The 25,486-nt window shown below is 44.3% G+C and overlaps 2 protein-coding genes across 2 annotated transcripts in view; both read right to left on the reverse strand.

Annotated features, from left to right (window-relative positions):
* LOC144683610 (transcriptional enhancer factor TEF-5-like) overlaps positions 1 to 25,486 on the reverse strand; it is a 248,400-nt gene that overhangs the window by 170,381 nt on the left and 52,533 nt on the right. The window lies entirely within an intron of this gene.
* LOC144683176 (histone H4-like) lies at positions 12,700 to 13,011 on the reverse strand. The gene has a single exon (XM_078546138.1). The coding sequence runs from the start codon at positions 13,009 to 13,011 to the stop codon at positions 12,700 to 12,702; it is 312 nt and encodes a 103-aa protein (XP_078402264.1).

Here is a 25,486-nt window from a genome sequence, read left to right on the forward strand (position 1 = left end):
TGGGCAGCGAAAAATTCAAGTCAATCAATAATTTTATGGCTTTAACAGGCCTTTCAATTGTTGGCGGGCCCGCCGAATGAAACATCACGCGCCTACGCGTTGAAGCCGGGACGCTCGCCTGACATCAACGCATGTCACTTTACGCTCAAGTGGGTCGGGCGCACACCCGCCGCCAAGCTAAAGTGTCTGCAGATCAACTCTATCACTAATGGTACAGCTCGGCCACCCTTACAACAAACTGGCGATGAGGATAAAACAAGCTTTAACAGAAGAGAGCAAGTTAAAAAGAAATTGGCACGGTGCCTCGCCCAGTGATTGTAAGTAGCAAGCTCCATTAGAATTGAAGAAGTTATCGCCTCTCAAAATGCCACAATTTGGGAGAATTGATCTTCTTGAACCAGCCACAGACGATTGGTCTCATTATATAGAACACTTCGCGTTCTTTTTTCAAGCGAACAAGATTATGGGGGAAGAGAAGAAGCAAGCGATCCTCGAGTACTTGTGGGAGCAAAACCTACAGTCTGATAGCACCCAGTGCCCCACATTCGAAAAATTTCGATGAATTGGAGATTCAGGTTTAATTTAAATAGACCCCCGGGTGAGAGAATTGCATGCTGCTTGGCAAATTTCAAGCAGCTAATGGAACATTGAGTTCGGTCCGACTCTGAACGACATACTCAAGAGATCGTTTAGTGTGTGGTGTGAAAGAGGACACTGTTCAGAAAAGATTATTGTCCAAAGTGAATCTGGATTTCAAGAAGGCGCTAGAGATAGCGCTGGCCATGGAAAGCATTGTAAAAGATTCAAAAGCAATACAGGTTGTGCAAAATGGCGCCGTCCTCCACATCAGGCGGGAAACCTCAGCTGAAAGAGGTGCAAAAAAGTGAGACTCCAGCGAGCAGCGGGAAACTGCCCCCGCTAGCCAAAGAATTAAAAAAAGTAACTTAGCAGCAAAATTGAAGAATAATTTTAATAAAGGGGGAAACAGTCTTTTAGTGATTGGCAGTTTAAAAAAAACAAATGCTACTATCGTCACAGAAATGGAAATATAATGAGGCAATGAAGGGAAAGATTCAAGCAGGCTTGTAAACAAAAGAAGCCGCCCAATGAAATCCACAATGTAGAAGAGTCTGAAACAACAAATTCAGACATTTACTCATTGTTTAATCTGAAAGTTGGAAAGACAGAACCAATATTTGTCACAGTGAAAGTAAATGGCAAACCTGTTAGAATGGAAGCGGACACGGGAGCTTTCACTACAGTAACTTGGGAAGATACCTTCAGATATTTGAATAATGGTGATCAGTTAATTTAAGAAGAAACAGCTGCCAAGTTAAAAACATATACAGGTGAAGACATTCAAGTAAAAGGCATAGGGCGGGATTATCCTCACCCGCCTGCTGCCAGGATCATCCGGTCCGGCTGCAAGTCAATGGACTTCTGGCTGGGGTGATGCCTCGCCCGCGGCAGGTCCTGCCGGTGACGGGGCTGGCAAATCTTGGCCATAAGCAGAGTGACTGTCCATTATGGAAGCCAATCGACAAACCACCCTTGATGGTGGAGTGGGAGCAGTGCTCTCTCATTGTTCGGATGACGGCATGGAACGACCAATAGGTTATGTATCAAGAACACTCACCAGAGCGGAAAAGGGATACTCACAGATGGAAAAAGGCAGCCTGGCCATCATCTTTGGTGTCAAGAAATTTCACCAGTAAGTACATGGCCGTTATTTTACAATCATTTCAGACCGCAAACCATTGCTAGAATTGTTTATTGAGGACAAGGCTGCACCACCCATAGCCTCAGCAAGAATACAACAATGGGCCTTAATTCTGGCAGCATATGAATACACTTTCATTCATAGGCCTGGCAATCAAAACGCAAGCCACCTCAGGCAAAATTGGTTAAAGGAGATTAAGTTAGAATGGACTGAAATTTTCCAGTTGAGAGCAATTGGGCTGCCATAGCTACTTAGAAAGTGCGCCACCGTCTTTAGGGACGAACTGGGGAAAATCTAGGGCCTGGAGGCCAAGATTCATCTGGATTTGGAAGCAACCCCTCACTTCATGAAGGTGAGACCGGTGCCACATGCCCTGTGAGAAAAAGTCAACATTGAACTGAACAGACTAGAGAAACTGAATGTTATTCAACCTGTTCAGTGTTCAGAATCGGCAGCACCCATAGTCTCCATCCTTAAACCAAACCAAAGCATCTGAATTTGTGGAGATTACAAACTGTCAGTTAAGAAAGTAGACAGGCACCCGATTCCAAAAATCGAAGACCTGTATGCCAAGCTGGCAGAAGGGACAATGTACACAAAGCTTGACATGAGTTATGCTTATCAACAACTAGAATTGTATAATTCCTCCCGGGAATTTGTCACAATTAATACCCACAAAGGGCTGTACCAATATAGAAGATTGCTTATCGGTGTCTCTTCCAATTGTGCTATTTTTCAGAGAACAATGGAAAACTTACTGCAGGGACTGCCCCAGGTTGTAGTCAATTTAGATGATGTATTGGTGACAGGATTCACCGAAAAAGAGCATTTGGGAAACTTAGAAGAAGTCTTAAAACGTGTCTTGCAAGCTGGAATGCATTAAAAAAAAGAAAAGTGCATGTTCCAAGCGAGGGAGGTAATCTATTCAGGTCACCAGGTAGATTCACAGGGGCTTGACCCGGTTGAGGAGAAGGTGAGAGCCATAAGAGAGGCACCTGTGCAAAAGAACACCTCAGATCATTCCTAGGAATGATCAATTATTATGGGCGGTTCTTACCCAATTTGTCTACAATGCTGGTCCCCCTGCATTCTCTACTCAAAAAGAACCAATGTTGGTCTTGGGAGGTGCCCCAGAAAGAATTGGGGCTGACATGTGACGCATCTCCCGATGGAATGGGAACAGTGCTCTCTCATTTGATGGATGACGGCATGGAATGGCCAATAGGTTACGTATCAAGAACACTCACCAGAGCGGAAAAGGGATACTCGCAGATGGAAAAAGGCAACCTGGCCATCATCTTTGGTGTCAAGAAATTTCACCAGTAAGTACACGGCTGTCATTTTACAATCGTTTCAGACCACAAACCATTGCTAGGATTGTTTAGTGAGGACAAGGCTACACCACCCATAGCCTCAGCAAGAATACAACGATGGGCTTTAATTCTGACAGCATTCAAATACACTTTCATACATAGGCCTGGCAATGAAATTGCAAACGCCGATGCCCTTAGTCATTTGCCTTTACATGAAAATGATCAGCACGTCCCAGTTCCACAGGAACTTGTTTCATTGTTAAATTTCTTAGATTCCTCGCCAGTATGTACTCGACGGACCAGAGACTGGACAAGTTGGGACCCACTCTCAGGTATGAGAGCAAGTGCGACATGGTTGGTCACAGGGGCCGGTATCTGATGAAATGAAACTGTACTTCAACAGAAAACGTGAAATAACCAGCCAGGATGGCATCTTATTGTGGGGAGCATGCGTGATAGTTCCTCCAAAGAGAAGCTACTTTTAATTGAACCACACAGTGCTCATCCGGGAATTTCCTGAATGAAGACCATAGCACACAGCTACCGATGGTGGCCTGGGATGGATGGCAAAATAGAGAGTTTAGTAAAGCACTGTGTGCAATGTCAGCAATTACAGAAGTTGCCAGACAGCTCTGTTACACCCATGGGAGTGGCCGGGTAGACCCTGGGCGTGATTGCACATTTTTACCAGGAAAGGTCCAACATAGTCAATGTTCCTGCTCATTGTTGACACCCATTCAAAACGGTTGGACGTATATGAGGTGAAGTCACAGACGTCGGCCACTACAATTAAGAAACTATGTCAGAGCTTTGCCGTTCATAGACTACCAGGAGTAGTCGTTTCCGATAACGGCACAGCAGTTATGAGTGCTGAGCTTCAACGGTTTATCAGCCTCAACGGTATCACTCGTGAAAACTGCACTGTATCACTTTTCTTCAAATGGACTGGCCAAAAGGGCAGTTCAAACGTTCAAGACAGGCATGAAAAGGCTAACTGGCGATTCCTTGGCAACCAAGCTAGCATGCTTTCTTTATCATTACAGGACTACCCCTCACACAACAAAAGGTGTCACACCTGCGGAGTTATTGTTGAAACGCCATCTCAGAACATGATTGAGCTTAATAATGCTGAATTTAGCGGGGAAGGTGGAAGGGAGTCAGGGAAGCCAGGAAACTAGACATGACTGGCATAGTCGCGAGAGGAAATTTACTATGGGAGAGCCGGTATACGTGAAACATTTTGGGGAAGGACCAAAGTGGTTACCGGGTGAAATAAATGTGGTGACTGGACCTCTATCCACGTGGAGGTGGAAAGCCGGATCATCCATAAACATGTGGACCATTTAAGGAAGAGAGAGACAAATCACCAAGATTTGGTTCCATCAGTGATCATGATTGGGTCTATATTTCCTGTTGAGGATTCTCAACCCAGGACTGACACATCTGATGTTCCTGTAAAGAGCTGAGGATGCAGAACTGCAAGTGCCCATTGATGTTCAGGCAACTCCGGGAAAGGAGGTTCCTGACAAAGAATCTGAAGTTGTGGAGCTACGACATTCTACACGTACCAGGAAACCACCTGAAAGACTGAATTTGTAAATTCCTTACTCAGTGTAAATATTATGTTGTCGTGAAAAATATGTACTTGTAAATATATGTATAGCCGAGTTAAAGGAGGAGGAATGTAATAATTATGGATTAATTTGGGAAGGCAAGTGATGAGGATGACACAAGGAGTCCACAGAGGGATACAGATAGATTAAGTGAGTGGGCAAAAACTTGGCAGATGGAGTATAATGTGGGAAAATGTGAGGTGGTGCACTTTGGTAGGAAGAATAGAGGAGCTGAATATTATTTAAATGGAGAAAGACTGCAGAAGGCTTCAGCACAGAGGGATTTAGGGGTCCTTGTGCATGAATCACAAAAAGCTAGCATACAAGTTCAGCAGGTAATAGGGAAGACAAATGGAATGTTGGCCTTTATTTCAAAGGGAACGGAGTATAGAAATAGGGAAGTCTTGCTAAAACTATACAAGGCACTAGTTAGACCACATCTAGAATACTGTGAACTGTTTTGGTTCCCTTATCTAAGGGAAGATATATTGGCATTGGAGGCAGTCCAGAGAAGGTTCACTAGGTTGATGCCGGGGTATGGAGGATTTTCTTGTGAGGAGAGGTTGAGTAGGTTGGACCTGTACTCATTGGAGCTTAGAAGAATGAAAGGTGACCTTATTGAAACATACAAGAGACTTGACAGGGTAGATGCTGAGAGGTTGTTTCCCCTTGTGGGAGAATCTAGGACCAGAGGGCATAATCTCAGAGTAAGGGATCACCCATTTAAGAGAGATGAGAAGGAATTTCTTCTCTCAGGGGGTAGTGAATCTGTGAAATTCTTTACTGCAGAGGGCTGTAGAGGCTGGGTCGTTAAGTATATTCAAGGCTGAGATAGACAGATTTTTAATCAATAAGGGAATCAAGGGTTATGGGGAAAACGCAAGAAAGTGGAGTTGAGGATCATCAGATCACAGCCATGATCTCATTAAATGGCAGAGCAGACTTGATGGGCCGAATGGCCTACTTCTGTTCCTACATTTTATGGTCTTTATTATGGTCTAATTTAGTGTGTAATGTACCTTTAAGAATAATGCTTGTTAAGGAAGATCACATGATCTGTAGTAACCAATAGGAGAGTAGCACAGGCTACCTCAGTAGACAGTGTCGAGATAGAGTGAGAGTTGAAAGAACATGTGTAGTTGCTGCTGAGTACATTGTAAATAAACTTAACGTTTCCACCCATGAAGTGCCTGCAGATCAATTCTATCATTAATAGCATAACTCGGCTGCCCTACAACACTGTTTCCAAAATACAGCAGTGACTACACTTTGGGATGTCCAGTGGTCATGAAAGGTGCTGGATTTCAAATACAGCTGGATCACAAATAGTGTCACATAACTAACCAGCCAGACTGATAGGGAGAGCAGAGGGTGCCACAATTGTTAGCAGGTCTGATCCCTTAAAGACAAGAACTCTTGCATAGTTATTGGGGCACTGCACGGTGTGCCACTAGGTCACACAGACCAAGAACATTCCAGTTCAAACCCCGTGTGAATCAAATGATCTGAACCAGAGGACATGGCTCAATGTTACAGAACTCAACTGTATTTTAGTGATGGTAAAGGTTTGTGCAAGAGAGAGAGAGAAGGGGGAAAAAAGGATCCAGAAAAATAAATGTATATATCCATCTTTGGGTTTCAGCAATCTAAGTATTTTGCATTCAGGAGTATTCACATACTGCTCAATGTCTAATTATACCAAAAACGTTACCCAGGAATGTAGCAATAGCATCTCTTTAGTGAACTGAACTAGACATTCATGTCACCTGCATTTGCACTACTGCATTTCCTTTGAAGGTGGACTGAACAAGCATTTGGTGAGATGAAGTTGAACAGGAATCAGTCAGCTGCTTCATTTCACAGCATGTAAACATACAACAAACTTACATTTAATGAAGTAAAACAGAGTAACAAATATAATCAGACTCCATTATTACAAGCAGTACAAACTTGCCATCACATAATAATATAAAATAATGAATATACTATGCTTCCCCACATAGGTAGGTCATCTTGTTGGACATAAACAAAGGAAATTTTAAATATTCCCCTGCATTTTAGGCTTGAGGCAGGTTTAGCTGGGGCTGACTGCCTTTCAGATTTTGTCTTAAACTTAAGCTCCAAACTGGCTGAGACACAGACCTATTTGTCTCTGAATTCAGAGATAGCTGTCACCCGAGTCTCAAGTAATGGCTTTAGAGATGCCAGACTTCAGCAATGACCCAAGTAAAATGGTAGAGCTCTACTGTGGATTTATTCAATTAAAACTTGCCTGAATATTCACATCACTGCATCTGCTCAACCTCTGCCAGAAAGGGATCAGAGACTTGCCAACACAATGGGCAAGAGATGTTCAAAACTCAGTACTAACATTGGTGGAAAGTGAAACAGTATTTTTCACTGGAGGAGGAAGTAAATCATAACAAAGCTGTGTGAAATATCCTAAAGGTCAAGCTGACCTCTCCCAGAAAACTCTCTACAAACTGCAAGGCTTCTGTGTACGTCAAGATATTTACATTGTTGACAACATTCTTTGTGCCTGGTGTCATGACATGGCCACATTTCTCTCCAAAGTGGGAACAATTTCCTCACTGAAACATTGTTCTTCCATAAAGAGACCCTTGGATTTTCCCAATGTTTGTCTCATGAGCGACAGCTTTCATTTGGCTGGAAATGCTCAACTTTTCATCCCCATGTATTAAGCACTGAGAAATATGGCAGCCCACATATACCAGAGAAGACTGCCAATGTTTGACTTTAATGACTAGCAGCGTGCTCAGCGTTCTAAGTTTTGCCCTCAGATTATTTGACGGGCAATGGGGGTTTTAAGCAGTGTGCTTCTTGAACTAATGCTTAGAAATTGGGTCATGTCTACAGTAGAGTGCAATCTGGGTACAGCAATCGCTGCATGTGCCTAATCAGGCTGGTGGCAGGGTCAAGGCAAATTGGCCATGGATTACTGGTGAGGCAGGGGCAACAGTCACAGCCCTAGAGGCTGCTTGCCAATCATGAGGAGGCAGCAAAATCAGATGGGTGAGGGCGTGGGAGGAGTGGAGGTCAGCAGAGGTCACAACTTGAGTCCCTCTCACACTCTAACTTGAACTTTCACAGTCAAAGGAGATATTGTCCACTTCAAAATGTAGATTAGATATTTCGCTTTTTGGGTCTCTCCGTCCCCACCAAATAAGTTTAAGAAATAGGGGCAGGAGTTGGCCATTTGGCCATTTGAACTTGCTCTGTCATTCAATAAGATCATGGCTGATCTTCTACTTCAACTCCATCTTTCTATACTACCCTCATATCCCCTAAGTCCCTCGGTGCCCAAAAAATCTATTGACTTCTCACTCGAATACACTGAAAGATTGAGCAACCACAGCTCTCTGAGGTAGAGAATTGCAAAGATTCACCACCCTTTGATATAATTGCAACAAGGTTCCCTTACTGTTGTACTCCAACCCATCTGCCATAAAGGCCAACATGCCATTTGCCTTCCTAATTGCTTTCTGTAGCTGCATGTTCATTTTGTGGATCCCTGTACAAGGGTACCCAGGTCCCTCTGAATGCTGACAGTTCCTAGTCTCTGCCATTTCAAGTATTTTCCTACCAAAGTAGAGAGTTTAACATTTTCCCATGCTATATTCCTTCTGCCATCTGGTAAAAGTGGTAGAAACTGAATCTTAAAAAAGCCAACACTTACAAAATGGAAATAACAGATTATATCAACCACCACAAACAGTGGTAGACATTGAGAGATTGGCTGGATTTTCCAGCCCCACCCCCCGCAGCGGTGAGCACCCCCCACCCCCCCCCAAACGAGTAAATCTTCGCTCACATCGGCTGGACCGGAAGATCCTGCTGGCGTGAGGGGCTGGAAAATTCCGGCCGTTGTCTCTGCTAGCTGGGGAATCTAGAACACGGGGGCACAGTCTCAGGGTAAGGGTAGAAACAAACCTGTCCAGGTTCCAAACTTCATCGGATAGATTCTGATAAAATGCTCATTGGCCCTCACAGAATGCCACCTCTACTCTCTACTCATATTTTGATGTCCACTTGAATGGACAGACAAAGCCTCAGCTCACAAGTGGAGTGAGAGGGAGAGTCATTGCCTGTGGGGCACTGCCCCAGCTTAAAGCAGTGTCTTCAGGAGACAGGGATAGAGCAAAACACTAGCAAGCCCAAAATATCTAGAAGTCATCACACTTTTAATGTGCTGACTTAGCAACCAACTTTGTCAAAACAGCAATGGATGTCTAGATAGGCAAAAGTTTTCCCAATATGTTTTATGCCAATTATAGGTGACTTTTCAACAAGAAAAAACAACCACTTGAGGCTGAAACCTGGTGCGTTATGTGGAGATGTGGGCATGAATAACTGAACTCTTTTAGCTGTTGCAGGTTTACCTCAACCCCATCTACTTATCCAAAAGCAAAATACTGCAGACACTTGAAATCTGAAATTAAAACAGATGATTACAGATTAAAACAGAAAATTAAAAAAATTAAAACCTGTTGGAAATACTCAGCAGGTGAGACAGCATCAGAAGTTAGCTTTTCAGGTCAATGACCTTCTGTCAGAGCGCTGATGTAACTCGACCTGCTGAGTATTTCTAGCATTTTCTGTTTTTACTTCCTATTTTTTTATCCTTTGTTCATATTTTATTTTTCCTTCAATAGTCAGCCATGTCACACAATTGCCTGCTTTTCATTGGCTCATCTGATAAAATGTGAATAAAGATCTGACCGTCTATTGGCTCACTCAGGTACTGATTATGGGCAGGGCTACTCAGGTGGAGTGTAGATAGACCACTCAAAAATATTGCAAAGCTTCAATTCTTTGATTGCCAGTGAGGAACAATCCCTCATGGGTTAGAAAGGTTAATGCCAAGACAGGTTTAGAACTGGCTTGGGATTTTATGATGAACTTTCACCTTTCAATGAAGTGTCACATCTGCAGACATACATGAGAAATGTGTATGCTTCACAGCAGAAAGGACAATGCGAGCACATAGTCTCATCCATTTCCTTCCCACCTCAGTTCAACTTTTCAAATTGCAACCAGATTAACATCAATAGTCAACAAAAACACAAGGCAGTAACTTCTGATCCCTATTTCACTTCCTCTTGCTGCTCTCCTCCCACTGGATTGATTCTACAGGATCTGATCACCATCTGGTACCTCACCTCAAGAGCCATTTCTCATTTCTGAGCTGAGACATTGAGGCAGAGCAAGATATTCAGCCAGAACAGGCTTCATGGCCCTAGATTCTTGTCCGAGATGGGAAAAGGGTCACCTGTTAGCCTGGGATCCTGTAATTGTCTGAAGGATACTCATCTCTGGCCCAGGACCCCATAAACATGAAGGAAAACTGCATTCCCCCACTACGGAATGCTCTGGAGAAAGAAGTGAGGTTGGGGAGAATGGACTAGCTGATGTGGTCTTGCAGAGAGCTGACATGGACACAAGGGGCCAAATGGTGGTGACCTGCTCAAGGTCATAAGACGATAAGAAATAAGAACACGAGTAGACCAGAGAGCCCCTCGGGTCTGCTCCACCATTCAACATGATCGTGGCTGATCTTTGACTTTAGCTCCGCTCTCCTGCCCGCTCCTCATGTCCCCCCGATTCCCTGAGACAGCAAACTGTTGCAACTATTCTATAATTCTACTACTATCCTCACTGAGTAGTAAATTTGGTGCAGACCAGAGTCTGAACCTTGGGCCTTCTGCAGATGGAGATGGTTAATGTTAACCATCTATTTCGATCGAACTGAGCGCTCCATTGTGACCCATCATCTCCAGCATGGTCCACAGCAGTCTCAGCAGCATCCTCTACTATATTCTCTAAGCCACTGGCAATTTTTTTCTCCTGCCCTTCCCCCAGAGTACCAACCTTTATTCTCCCTTATCACTGAATACGCTTTTTGTAAATAGCTTTTTAACTTTGAAGTGGCCTCTGTTTTAGTCCTCAGTTTCAGCCACTCATGTTCAACCACAAACACTTGCTCAAGGTCATAAGACGATAAGAAATAGGAACAGGAGTAGACCAGAGAGCCCCTCGGGTCTGCTCCACCATTCAACATGATCGTGGCTGATCTTCGACTTCAACTCCACTCTCCTGCCCGCTCCTCATGTCCCCCTGATTCCAAGACACCAAAAATCTGCACCTCAGCCTTAAGTATATTCAACGATGGAGCATCCACAACCCTCAGTGTCAAGAATTCTGAAGACTCTCAAACCCGAGTGAAGAAATTTCTCCTCATCTCAGTTCTAAATAATTGCCCCCTTATCCTGAAACTGTGCCCCCGTGTTCTAGATTCCCCAGCTAGCAGAGACAACGGCCGGAATTTTCCAGCGCCTTACGCCAGCGGGATCTTCTGGTCCAGCCGATGTGAGCGGAGATTTCAATGGTTCACTGGCCCCCTTCGTTGGGGGTGGGGGGTGGGGGGCTCGCCGCCTTGAAGGGTGGGGCCAGAAAATTCCAGCCAATCTCTCTATGTCTACCCCGTCAGGCCCCTTCATAATCTTGCTGGCTTCAATGGGATCACCTCTCATTCTTTTAAACTCCAGGGAATACAGGGCACCATAGGACAACCTTCTCATCCCCGGAACCAATCTAGTGAACCTTTGCTGTACCACCTCCAATGCAAGACACCTAGGAATGGGTAATAAATACTGGCCTTGCCTGTGACACTGACATCCCAAAGAATGATAGTTCATGCCGGCCAAGTCAGCAGTTAGGGGCACCATAACTGGGCCCTTTGGACAACGAGAAAGAAGTGGATGAACAGGTTGGGCTTGACTAAGATGTCCCTGTGGGAATCACTAAGGTCAGAAGTGCAGAATGATCCCAGGAGTTTGAAACTGAGGTGCCGGGTGGAAATGCGCCACAACACAAGTCAATATCTCCTGGAAAGGAGGGGTGATATTGAAAAAATAACCTGTGTGAATATAGCAGTTCAGTGTGCATGGCTGCAGCTGGCGTTATTCTTGGCACCCATTAGCTGTTCTGGTTAGAGCTCATATTTATACAACTTCTTTTGAAAAAAATAAATCAAACTTCCATTTTTTTAACCTTTTCCCTGGTTGCCAAGTTGCGTTCAGATCTCCAAATGGAGCTTTCATTAGGTTAGATGTTTGTAACCATATTTCACCCACCCCCCCAACCCCATTCCGCCCCAACTTGCCAGAAAAAAAACTTCTAAAACCACACCCATTATTTCTACTAAATTCCGCACAGGCTCACGATTCAGAACAAGAAGCAAACAAACAACAGGTGAATGACATTTGATAGCTGTCGCTGCACAGTCTGAGGGAGTGCTGCCCTGTCAAGAGATGCCAAATTTCAGACTGAGATGTTAAACAGAGTTCCTATCTGCCTGTTCTGATGGTTCAGATGGATGTGAAAGATTCATGGCACAGTTTGAAATGGAGCAGGAGCTCTCCAGCTTTTTAAAAATTCATTCATGAAATGTGGGTGTTGCTGGCTAGGCCAGCATTTATTCCCCATCCCTAATTTCCCTTGAGAAGATGGTGATGAGCCACCTTCTTGAACTACTGGAGTCCATGTGGTGTAGGTCCACCCACAGTGCTGTTTGGGAGGGAGTACCAGGATTTTGATCCAGTGACAGTGAAGGAATGGCGATATATTTCCAAGTGAGGATAATATTTGACTTTGGGAGCTGAACTTGCAGGTGGCGATCTTTTCATACATCAGAGGCTCCTGCTCCTCTAGTCTATAAGAATTTGGAAGGTGCTATTGGAAGAACCTTGGCGATTTGCTGCAGTGCATCTTTTAGATGGTACACACTGATCCACGGGGGCTGGTGGTGGGCGTGAATATTTAGGTTAGTGGATGGGGTGTTGATCAAGTGGGTTGCTTTGTCCTGGATGGTGTCCAGGATAATTAATAATTGGATAATTATCTGAAGAGGAAGTGTGGGGGAGTAGGGCTAACAGCATCACTCTTAGAGAGCCAGCAGAAAAATAACAGGCCAAATAGCCTCCTTCTGTGTAACCATTTTAAGATTCTAGGTTGAAATGTTTTTGTTAAGTTCTCAACCACCGAAACCATAGAGAGTTCGGCCTTGGCGTTTCAGGGCATAGACCACATCCATGGCGGTAACAGTCTTGCGTTTAGCGTGTTCCGTGTAGGTGACCGAGTCTCGGATGATATTTTCCAAGAAAACCTTGAGAACCCCGCGAGTTTCCTCGTAAATGAGGCCGGAGATGCGCTTAACGCCCCCGCGACGAGCGAGGCGGCGAATAGCAGGTTTAGTGATTCCCTGGATATTATCTCGGAGGACTTTCCGGTGCCGTTTCGCACCCCCTTTACCAAGACCTTTCCCGCCTTTGCCTCTACCGGACATCACACCCGGAGATGGTGGTGATTTGATAATGGTAATGCCATTGAATCTCATGGGGAGATAATTAGACTCGTTTTCTTGTTAGAGATCATCATTGCTTCCCATTTACGTGGCACGGGCGTTAATTGCCACCTATCAGTCCAAGCCTGAATGTCATCCTGCACGGACAGCTTCGTTATCTGAGGAGCTGTGAATGGCGCTGAACATTGCACAGTGGACATCCCTAGTTCTGACCTTATGATAGGGGGAAGGGCATTGATGAAGCAGCTGAAGATGGTTGGGCCTAGGACACGACTCCAAGGAACTCCTGCAGTGGTGTCCTGGGGCTGATGTTCTAGTGAACATTCCTTGTAAAATCAGTGCCAGATTCATTCATCAATTTGTTTATGGGAATCTGATATTTGCAAAATGGCTGCTGTGTTTGCCTACCTAATAAGAATGGCTGCACAATTTGTTACATAAAGCACCTCGAGGTGCTTTCTTCCTTGTTTTGTTTAATTTTACATCTCCAGAGAGAAACTGGGGAGGCAGAGAAATGCAAGCTGGAGGGGTGGGGCAGGGGGCAAAGAGAGAGAGAGAGAGAGAGAGATATGCTAGGTAAGTACGAGGGGGAAAGAGCATAGTAAGGAAATGAAAGCAGAATTAGATGAAGGGGGGGGGAGAAGGCTCATCAATTCTATTTAAATCACCAGGCTTTGTAAGTCATCCCATGACATCAGAAATGCATGATATGGGTGTCAGAACCCAATACCCACTGTGCCCATCTGCTACCTCTCACAGGACAGGGCTTGCCCACAATGGGAGCTGGAGAAAGCCTCCACACACCCATGTCTCTCTCACTTTGCATGTGAACTGCCAAATAACAGGCTGCACCACCCATCACCACCATTCAGCACCTGGTCACGCTTCATGACCAGGACAATCACACTAACACAGGGCACAGAATACCGGAATACAGCCACCAACAAAACCCTGGGGGGGCGGGAGTCAGTAAGACATACACTGTTTTGAAGGGTCCGGGAGCAGGGAGGGACCTATTAATTTCAATATTTAATGTATACGCATATGTATATATATCTATATTAAAAAATTCCCTTTTCAAAGGGACTATTGGAGCTGCTTTCAGTACATTCTAAATCGTAACAACTCACCTCATAAAGAAATTACTCATCTCGCTGGTTGTTTCTTCGCCAATTATCTTAAATATGCCCCCTCTGTTGCAGACCATCCTGCCAGTGGAAACAGCTTCTCCCTTTCAACTCCATCAAAACCCTCCCTGACTGTAAACACCTGACTGACAGCATTGAGTTCTCACCACAGAATCGAAAATGTTCTTGCGAAATAGAAACCAAAAGCAAGAAGCCATTCCCCTCGTCCACAAGCTCCTGACACTGCTCCTACTGAGTCAAGGTCTCTCTGTCAAAGGTTATCAACTTGGGTACTTAAAAAGGTCGGTAAATATTTTTAAAGTTGCCTCCAGTTTTCCTCTCTAAATGAGTCATACCATCAGAGGGAGGCCATTTGGGCCTTTGTGCTTGTACTGGCTCTTTGAAAGAGCTATCCAATTAGTCCCACACTCTGCACTCCCCCCCCCCATAACCCTGCAAACCTTTCGTTTTCAATTTTCTAATTCCCTTTTAGAAGTTGGTATTAAATCTGCCTCCATGACCCTTTTAGACACTGCATTCCAGGTTATAACACTGTGTAAAAAAAATCTCTTCTCCCTTTTGTCAATTATCCTCAACGTGTTCTCTGATTACTGCCCCACCTACCAGTAGAAGTGATTTCTCCTTACTCACTTTATCAAAGCTCCCACCTAATTTTGAGCACCTCTGTTAAATCTCTATCCTAGGTGCAGCTTTATGGTTGCACTCTGGACTCTTGCCTATGTGGCCATTCTTCATGACTGAACCAGTCTCAGCAGCCTCCTCAACCATGAAGGGCAGCGTAGTCAAGCTCTACCTTGTCCCCAACACATGCAGCTCCAGCAGGGGTTACTGGCGGTGGGGTGTTGATCAGGGGCAGGAACTCTGACCTATTCTTTTCTCTACCAACCCCAGGTATGAGTAGGGGCTTCCAACAATGATTAAGTGTATTCCTGGAGGGTTCGTCACATAATTTGCCCCCTTAGTCAGCAAACACATCCATCCCTGTGATGCACTGCCTTCCTACGCCATTTGGAAAGCAAAAAGACTCATTACCCACTTGGATGATGCTTGACTGTCTGCCAAACAGCCTTTATCACCCCACATTTTCAATATTTTTATATCTGGTAATGAGAAATGTTCAAAGAAAATTACAAAAAAACCCTTTTTTTTTTAAATGTCCCAATGATTTTTCTCCAGGATTACAAACAGCAGTGTCCTAGAGATTGATCTTCAATTCCTGGAGACTCCAGGTTGGCAACCCTACATGTGAGATCAGTTGTAGCCTGTGTAGATTATATTTGACTATATTTGATTCAAATGTACTTCATTGTTATCAAAAACAACCAAAAGCAGATAAAACAAAAATTCTTCAACTTTTTCTGATGTAATTGGCTGAAAGGAAGCTAATATCTGTCACAATGTTGAAGGGATTGTTTATTTTACAAAGGCACCATATTCTGGGTTTGACATATGAAGCTCGACCCTTTGAAATCTGGTCTTTATACTTTAATACTGTTTTCTAATTACTTTACACCCAAGGCACTTCTCATGTGTAAAAAGAACATGAAAAATTACAACAGAAATTTAAGTTTAGGATGACTTTCCAAGTGAGTACTGCGTCCAGTTCTGAGTTCCACACTTTAGGAAGGATGTGAAAGTATTAGAGAGGGTGCAGAAAAGATTCACGAGAATGGTTCCAGGGATGAGGAACTTCAGTTACATAGACAGATTGGAGAAGCTGGGGCTGTTCTTCTTGGGGAAGAGAAGGTTGAAAGGAGATTTGACAGTGTTCAAAATCATTAGGGGTCTGGACAGAGTAGATAGGGAGAAACTGTTCCCATTGGTAGAGGAATTGAGAACCAGAGGACACAGATTTAAGGTGATTGGCAAAGAAGCAATTGTGACATGAGGAAAACCTTTTAAGCAGCGAGTAGTTAGAATCTGGAATGCACTGTCTGAGAATGTGGTGGAGGCAGATACAATAGTGGCTTTCAAAAGAGAATCTATCTGAAGAACAAAAGTTTGCAGGGCTATGGGGCAAAGGCAGGGGAGTGGCACTAGACAAATTCTTCTTGCGGAGAGCCTGCAGAGACATGGCGGGCAGACTGGCCTCCTGTGCTGTAACCAATGCATGATTCGATAAATTCTGAACTGAAATATGTTTATTTACACAAAGCCTTTCACTAATACGATTTATTGTTGTTGAGGTACTTGGTAAAGAAGGGAAGATGAAGATTAATGTAACTTATTCTTAAAATATTTAATTTAATTTTTGGCCCTCGATATAAATCCACAATTAGCATCAACAAACGAACAATGGAGTTGAAGTGTTGATTTACCCCCATGTTACATCTGTTGATTTACTCATTGGTATCACTGTAGAGACAAGTTTATTTATTTATACCCTGCAGTGGGAAAATAAAACACTTAAAATTTCTTTCTTTTCCAAAATCCAATCAAATATACATTATTGCTGAGGAATCCTTCAAAAACTTCTTCCCAGAAGCATGTTGTGGAGACTGAGAATTCTTGACAGTGTATAACCTAGAATGAACAGACAATGAATGCACTGCAGATCTGTTGGTAATACATTTATAGACCTGGGTATAGTCACAAGGCATTGTGACTTATTGGTAGCACCCTTGCTCCTGCTCCACTCCAGGACTTGAGCACAACATAGCCAGTACTGTACAATAGCCACTATGCATGTGCTGCTCATTGGATTTTTTTTTCTAAATATATTCATTCATGGGATGTGGCCATAAATGGGAAGGCTTGCACTTGTTGCCCATCCCTAATTACCCTCACAAAGGTAGGCTGCCTCTTTGAATACAACTGAGTATTTTATTACAAAAACAAAAAATGCTGGAAAAACTAGGTCTGACAGCATCAGAGAAAGACAGAGCTAATGTTTCGAGTCTGTATGAGTCTTCTTCAGAGCTCTTCATGGTCACCATTATTGATACTACCTTTTTAAAAAAAAATTCCAAACTGGACTGAATTTGAATCCTCCAATTGGTGTGTTGGGATTTGAACTCATATCTCTGGATCAGTGGTCCATTACTAGTGAATTAGTAACTCCATAACTGTACCTCACAATCTACATGCACCTAACTGATCTCAATACATATATTCACATCACATATGTACATAAACTTTTAACCTTATTGCACTTATGTTGGTAAAATGCTAAATCGGCGAGCAGAATATGCGAGTGCATTTTGATTGTTGAGTTATTTACTTCCTTGGTTACTAAGTGATGGTAAATATTTGGTAAGTAAATATACATGTGAAGGCCATTTACTTGGATTGTGTGAGTGGAAGTATTTTCCACTACATTAGTGATTGTGGTCAAAGTGGTGTCTTCATTGCAGTGTCAGGAATTTCTTTTGGATACTACTGACCCAAGCTGACACTCCAATGCAGCACTGAGGGAGTGCAGCCTTTCAGATGAAACATTAAACTGAAACCTTATTTACTTTCTCAGATGGATACAAATAATCCCATGGCACTATTCGAAGAGCAGCAGGGAAATTCATCCCGGTGTCCTGAACAACATTTATACCTGAACCAACATCAGCAAAAACAAACCGACTTGCCATTCATCTTGTTTTGTGTCTGTGGAAACTTGCTGTGTGCAAAGATTCTTCAAAAATTAATGATTGCATTTTGGAAGTCACTGGCTATGAAGCACTTTAGGGACTTCCAGGAGCCAAATCAATAAAACACTTCAGTGTCACTGACCGCATCGGTCAAAAAATCCATTCCAGAATGCTGATCCGCTAGCCATCTCTGAATGTGTTGTTTCCATAAGCAGTAGACACTAAATACCACTGTAACCTACATCTCACCAAGAGCAGTGCCACAGGAGGTCAACAATCCACTGTAACCTACCACTCACCAAGAGCAGTGCCACAGGAGGTCAACAATCCACTGTATCCTACAACTCACCAAGAGCAGTGGCACAGGAGGTCAACTAATCAAAGCAAAAGAATGGACAATGTAGATTTTGCACAGCAAATGAAGATGCTCAAATGAACTGCAATGTATTTAATTAGAATTAAGTTTCAGAGGAGGTATGCTGGCACTTAACATATTAGGGCTTAATTTCTCCCGTGCATCATATTTCAGCACAATAGTTAAAGTTTTATGTTAAATTCCTATCTGTACTTTTCCATCAGCCATTCAGTAAATTATGTCACTTGTTGCACTGATGACCAAAGAGCACTGGACAAGCACAGGCTGCTGTTCAGCTACATCGGGGGCCCTTTATGCCGAAGGAATTACAGGTGATTCGCCCATGTGAATCAACAATGTGCTGGAGAAGCGTCCTGAAGGGGAAGAGTGTTCAAAAGCCAGGTCAAAAACAGCCACCAGATTGGAAACATATTGGGGAATATAGCAGAAAACTGATCACAAGCAGCAGTTACTGAAAGTCAGAAAGTGTTTTTTTATTCATTCACAGGATGTGGGCTTCGCTAGCTGGGCCAGCATTTATTACCCATCCCTAATTTCCCATGAGGTGGTGGTGGTAAGCTGCCTTCTTGAATCGCTGCAGTCCATGTGCTGTAGGTACACCCACAGTGCTGTTAGGGAGGGAGTTCCAGGATTTAGACCCAACGACAGTGAAGGAACCGTGACAAATTTCCAAGTCAGGGTGGTGAGTGACTTGGAGGGGAACTTCCAGGTGGTGGTGTTCCCTTGTATGTGCTGCCCTTGTCCTTCTAGATGCTAGTGGTCATGGGTTTGGAAGGTGCTGTCTAAGGAGGCTTGGTGAATTCCTGCAGTGCATCTTGTAGATGGTACACACTGCTGCTACTGTGCGTTGGTGGTGGAGGGAGTGAATGTTTGTGGACGTGGTGCCAATCAAGCGAACTGCTTTAACCTGGAAAAAAAAAGTGTCAAACTTCTTGTGTTGTTGGAGCCGTACTCATCCAGGTAGCTGGGGAGAATTCCATCACACTCTTGACTTGTGCCTTGTAGATGGTGGACTGGCTTTGGGGAGTCAGGAGGTGAGTTACTTGCCACAGGATTTCTAGACTCTGACCTGTTCTTGTAGCCACAGTATTTATATGGCTAGTCCAGTTCAGTTTCTGGTCAATGGTAACCCCCAAGATGTTGATAGTGGGGGATTCAGCGATGGTAATGCCATTGAACTTCAAGGGGCGATGGTTAGATTCTCTCTTGTTGGAGATGGTCATTGTCTGGCACTTGTATGGTGCAAATGGTACTTGCCACTTGTCAGCCAAGTGGATTTGTCCAGGTCTTGCTGCATTTGGACATGGACTGCTTCAGTATCCGAGTCGTCGCAAATGGTGCTGAACGTTGCACAATCAGCGTACATCCCCACTTCTGACCTTGTGATGAAAGGAATGTCATTGATGAAGCAGCTGAAGATGGTTGGGCCGAGGACACTACCCTGAGGAACTCCTGCAGTGATGTCCTGGAGCTGAGATGACTGACCTCCAACAACCACAACCATCTTCCTTCGTGCTAGGTATGACTCCAACCAATGGAGACTTTTCCCCGATTCCCATTGACTCCATTTTTGCCAGGGCTTCTTGATGCCACACTTGGTCAAATGCGGCCTTGATGTCAAGGGCAGTCACTCTCACCTTGGGAGCTCAGCTCTTTTGTCCATGTTTGAACCGAGGCTGTAATGAGGTCAGGAGCTGAGTGGCCCTGGTGAAACCCAAACTGGGTGTCAGTGATCAGATTATTGCTAAGCAAGTGCTGCTTGATAGCCCTGTGGATGACCCCTTCCATTGCTTTACTGATGACCGAGGGTAGACAGATGGGTGGTAATTGGCTGGGTTGGATTTGTCCTGCTGTTTGTGTACAGGACATTTCTGCGCAATTTTCCACATAGCTGGGTAGATGCCAGCATTGTAGCTGTACTGGAACAGCTTGGCTTGGGGCGCAGCAAGTTCTGGAGCACAAGTCTACAGTACTATTGCCGGAATATTGTCAGGGCCCATAGCCTTTGCAGTATCCAGTGCCTTCAGCCGTTTCCTGATGTCACGTGGAGTGAATCAATTTTGGCTGAAGACTGGCATCTGTGTTTTTTATGGGACCTCCTGGATCATACACTTGTCATCTCTGGTTGACGATTGTAGCTTCAATACTTGCAATACTTCAGCCTTATCTTTTGCACTGCTGGGCTCCTCCATCATTGAGGATGGGGATATTTGTGGAACCTCCTCCTCCAGTGAGTTATTTAATTGTCCACCACCATTCACGACTGGATGTGGCAGGATTGCAGAGCTTAGATCTGAACCGCTGGTTGTGGGATTGTTTAAATCTGTCTATCACTTGCTGCTTCCGCTGTTTGGCACGCAAGTAGTCCTGTGTTATACCTTCACCAGGTTGACACTTCATTATTAGGTATGTCTGGTGCTGCTCCTAGCATGCCCTCCTGCACTCTTCATTGAACCGGGGTTGATTCTCTGACTTGGTGGTGGGGGTAGAGTAGGGGATATGCCGGGCCATGAGGTTACAGATTGTGTTCGAGTACAATTCTGCTGCTGATGGCCCACAGCGCCTCATGGATGCCCAATGTTGAGTTGCTAGATCTGTTCGAAATCTATCCCAACTGAGATGGTTATAATTGATGACCCTGCAGTAAATGTTACCAAGATGGTGGGGTGGGGGTGGGCAGCACAGGGCTCAGACACCTCTCAGAGGTGCCCTTTCTCCTCATGTCTGCAAGGAACTTTTCATTCCCACAATACTACTACACCACCACATTGGTAATGGTTACCGCAGACCTATAAAACAGATTTGGTTCCTTCAGGAGAGGATGAGAAGTGAATCAGTGACAGAGGTAAATGGATGTGATGAACTAAAGCCTTTTATATTAGTGGTACCAGCAGCCATGGCCCCAGAGTGAGTGACTAAAAAGAATAAGTAGACCATGTCCCATCCATCCCTTCAGGCACAGCGTGCACTCATGGGGTATTGAAATATCTAAAGACTCATTTCAGTATAGTACAGGAGCATACAGCTAACTCTTCACCATTGACACACTCTGCACGATAACACCTTGCCCGTTTGTACAGGTTATATGTGATTTAGTGGGATGTTGGTGCAGGCATCGGTAACACCACCAGCCTAAACATGCTGATTTACCAGTAAATTCGGCAAACTCACTCTGGGGCCATGGCTGCCACTAATATAAAAGGTTACTGGCCATCATTTTGAACCTTTCATTTACTATTGTCATGGGGGTAAAGCCACAAGCAGCCTTACTCTACAAACTCCACCTAAAATGAAGTGTGAGAGGAAACTTTACTTTGCACATATTGCTTGTACTGCTACATAATGCTTCAAATATGGTAATTCCATAGTCAATTAACGCAATCCTTATTCCCTGGCGGCCACATGTTCTTCTCTATTCAGTGATGGAGTGGTTTTCAGCAAACTGTCCCCGGCACTTGGGCCAATACTCAGCCCCTCAGGCCAGCTCCACCATTCAATGAGATGATGGCTGATCCCCCTCTCAGCTTCAGCAACAGGATCAAAAGAAGTTTCCAAACATTTGAGGAGCAGACAGTGGAAGCCCACATTATACACTAGAATGGAGGGGGTTCCCTCCACCCATCCAATAGGTAATGGAAACCGGAGGAGTATAGATAGAGGAAGCAGCAAATATTGGTCTTGTAAGGGAATGAGATAGAATTCAAGCCGAGTTTAATCCTTGATTTATGTTAGTCAGGTTGGGGTTTTATCATTGGGGAGCTGTGCAATGAGGCAGTACATCATTGGAGGGCCATGGAGGTGGATAATTGGAGTGTAGATAATGGAGTCAGTCTTGGGGTGGAATCGTCCCAGATTTGCACCAAGTGCGGTAGTGAGCATGAAAAAAGACTTTTTACCTCCCAGCTGCCAGGGCAGGTTTTCACACCGTATCACCCCCTTCCCGCCTCATCAATTATGCAGCCACAGGAAACACACTGTCTCGCTGGCGAGTGGCATCTGATTTACCCGCCACCTCGCTGCTTACGGCAGGTCTGGTAGGTAGAGACCTACCCGTGAGCCCACCTAAAAGTGATGTGGTGCTCCCTGTGAAGCCTGGCGCTGATGACTGCGAGTGCTGACCAAAGCAAGATAGGCAAACAAACCTTGGAGTCCCAAGCGAGGTGCAGCTCGTCGGGTGCACGTCGCTTATGTACCGTTGTGAAACACGCCAGCATGACTGCGTGTCTGGATGATACAGCGTGGGGAGCCGATTCCAGCCAGCAGTGCCTAAAATGAGATGCTAAAGTATTGAAATTAGGTTCCTAACGTGTGGCAGAAGGAAATGCGGCCCACCATCAACAGGCGGAGCGGACAATCACGAACCGGTTTCATGATGTCGTAAAACCAATTTCTGGCCTTCTCGCCCTATTGTCCGCTCACGTCTGCCATGACGCCTGCCGCCAATGGGATTGGACAGTTCTTCCCTTAGCATTTTCTTCTCTCGATTCCAGTTATCGGCAGCATCCCCTTAGTCTAGTGTGCAAGTGACTTCTGCAAGCCAAAAATTTAATGCTCATCTGCAATCTGTTGGATTTTATTAGCTTCACGGGTAAACTCTTCTGTGTCGGTGTGGAGGGGTTGGAGGGGGGTGCGGTTTACGTGAAGCACAGCAGAGAAAAACCAGGCCAAAGAGTTTGGAAGCTTTATTCATTCTCTTTCTCGAGCCTCAAGCAAGGGGGAAGTTGTGGAGAATCGGAAATCCCCTGGCAGACCCGTTCCCCAAACCAATGGAGTGATCAATTTGTTTGTTTTTTCGAAGGGGAGGCAGGGGTGGAAAGGGGAGGAGGCTATATAATGGCTGGTGTTGACTGTGTCAAAAAGCAGAGATTCACAAGCACTAATAAAGCACAAGTGTGGAGCCTGAACAGTTTATACAATAAGAAACCCCCTTGTAGCCAAGCCAGCTGTTATTTTAATGATACACAAAGTCTGCTGGACAGGATCAGTTTGTTTGCTTTACACAGCGTATTCTTCTTCTGGTTCCCAGCTTTTCTCCCCAGACACATTTTCCCTTTGGGTTTCAATAAGATAATGCGGCACCAGCAAGACTCCTATTGATGCAGCAATCTTGGCACACTTCATACGCAGCTCATTGTACGGAAGTGCAGGGACTCTATAATTGTCACTTGCATTTATATAGCTTCTTTCACGTACTAAAGTGCCCCAAGGCACTTTACATGAGAGTGTTACAAAACAAAATTAAACATTAACTACAACAGGAAATATTACAGGAGGGTATAAGAAGCATCTTAAAAAAAGCGAGACACTACAGTTTAGGGAGGAAATTCTGGAGCTTGATCCCACAGCAAGATCCCACAGACAGCAATGAAGCTAAAGTTCTGAAACATTAACCCCAGTTTCTCTCCCCACAGATGCTGCCAGACATGCTGGGTATTTCCAGCATTTTCTGTTTTTTTAAATTTCAGATTTCCAGCACCTGCTTTTGTAAGGATCAGTCACCTCTGGTGGCATTGGTCAAGGGCAAAACATTGACCGGGACACTGCTCTTCCATGAAATATGTCAAGGAATTGTTACTGTCCATCTGTATCTGAGGCATGGGAAGTGTCTCATTTTATCTGAAGGACAGCGCCGCCGACACTGCAGTACTCCCTCAGTACTGCCACTCATTAATAGCACTGTAGTTTCTGAGACAGTGGAGGATGCAAGTCCCACTCCAGAGACTAGAGTACAAAATCATGGCTGACATTCTATTGCAGAACCACACAAGGTGCTGCACTTTTGGAGATGCCGTCCCATGGTTGAGATGTTAAACTGAAGCTCTGTCTGCCCTCTCAAGTGGATGTAAAAGATCCCATGGCACGATTCAAAGAAGAGCAAAGGCACTGTCCTTGGTGTCCAAGCCAATATTTATTCCTGAACCAATTTACTGAAACAGATTATCTCATGGCTATTTGTGCAGTCTTGCAGTGTACAAATTGTCTGCTGTGTTTCCTACATTACATCAGTGACAATTTTTCAAAAAGAGCCCGATTGGTGTGAAGCACTGAGGCCATGAAGAGCACTAGGTCAACGCAAGTTCCTTCTTTTTTCTTTCACTAAAACGTTAGCTTAAAATCACTTAAATCCTGGAGTGGGGCTCGAACCCATAATCTTCTGATTTAAAAGTGCCATCATCAAGCCAAGCTGCCACACTTAACTGTTGCAAGGATATTTAAGTGAAATTATAATTTATAGATATTGGTACAATAACTTATTCCAAACAAATCTGTACTTGGCAAAACACTGGCACCAGTATTGCAAAGATGTTGCCTTTTGGCTAAACCCTCAGCACTTAAACCTCCACACACCCAAATTATATAATGAGGTGTGTGCACACATACACACGCAATGGAGGTAGCGTTAAAGTGTAATTTGAGACTTTAAACCAAGGAGTAAAGATACAGATCAACCACGAATCTAATAGGGATGGTGGAACAGGCTTGACAGGCTGAATGGCCTAACCCTGTCCCTAATGTTACAGAATCACATTTGAGCCCAAGTTTCCATCCAGCTAATGCATCCCTGCATGCACACACTTCTAGCAGAGGTTAGAGATCAGAAGCATGAACCTTGACTGATTTTCCAGCCCCTGACTCCAGGCGGCTGAGGTGAGATAACACAGCGCACACTAGGGATTGAGCCACACACCTTCCTGGTGTGTCACCCAGTCCCACACCACACAGTGCAGGTACTTACAAAGCCAAGCAGACCTTACTCACTGTTTGGATGCCTTTAAAAACAATAACATATTAAATAGCCCCTTTAATGTAATGCCCCAGGATGCTACACAGGAACATTATAAAACAAAATGTGACACAAACCACTTAAGGCGATATTAGGTCAGGTGACCAAAATCTGTGTCAAAGGTAGATTTTAAGGAGTATCTTACAAACATACGAATGAAGAGTAGGCCATTCAGCCCCTTGAGCCTGCTCCGCCATTCAAAAAGATCATAGCTGATCTGATAGTAACCTGAAATCTGCATCCCCCTACTGCCGATAACCTGTCACCCCCTTGCTTACCAAAATCTATCCGCCTCTGCCTTAAAAATATTCAAAGATTCTGCTTCCACCACCTTTTCAGGAAGAGAATTCCAAAGACTCATGATCCTCTGAATGAAAAAATTTCACCTCATCTCGTTTTTAAATGGGTGACCCCTTATTTTTAATCAGCGACCCCTAGTTCTAGATTCTCCCACAAGAGGAAACATCCTCTCCACATCCATCCTGTCAAGTCGCCTCAGGATCTTATATGTTTCAATCAAGTCACCTCTTACTCTTCTAAACTCCAACAGATACAAGCCTATTGTCAA

The sequence above is a fragment of the Cetorhinus maximus genome, chromosome 8 (assembly GCF_964194155.1).
Source record: "Cetorhinus maximus chromosome 8, sCetMax3.hap1.1, whole genome shotgun sequence".
Lineage (NCBI taxonomy): Eukaryota > Metazoa > Chordata > Chondrichthyes > Lamniformes > Cetorhinidae > Cetorhinus > Cetorhinus maximus.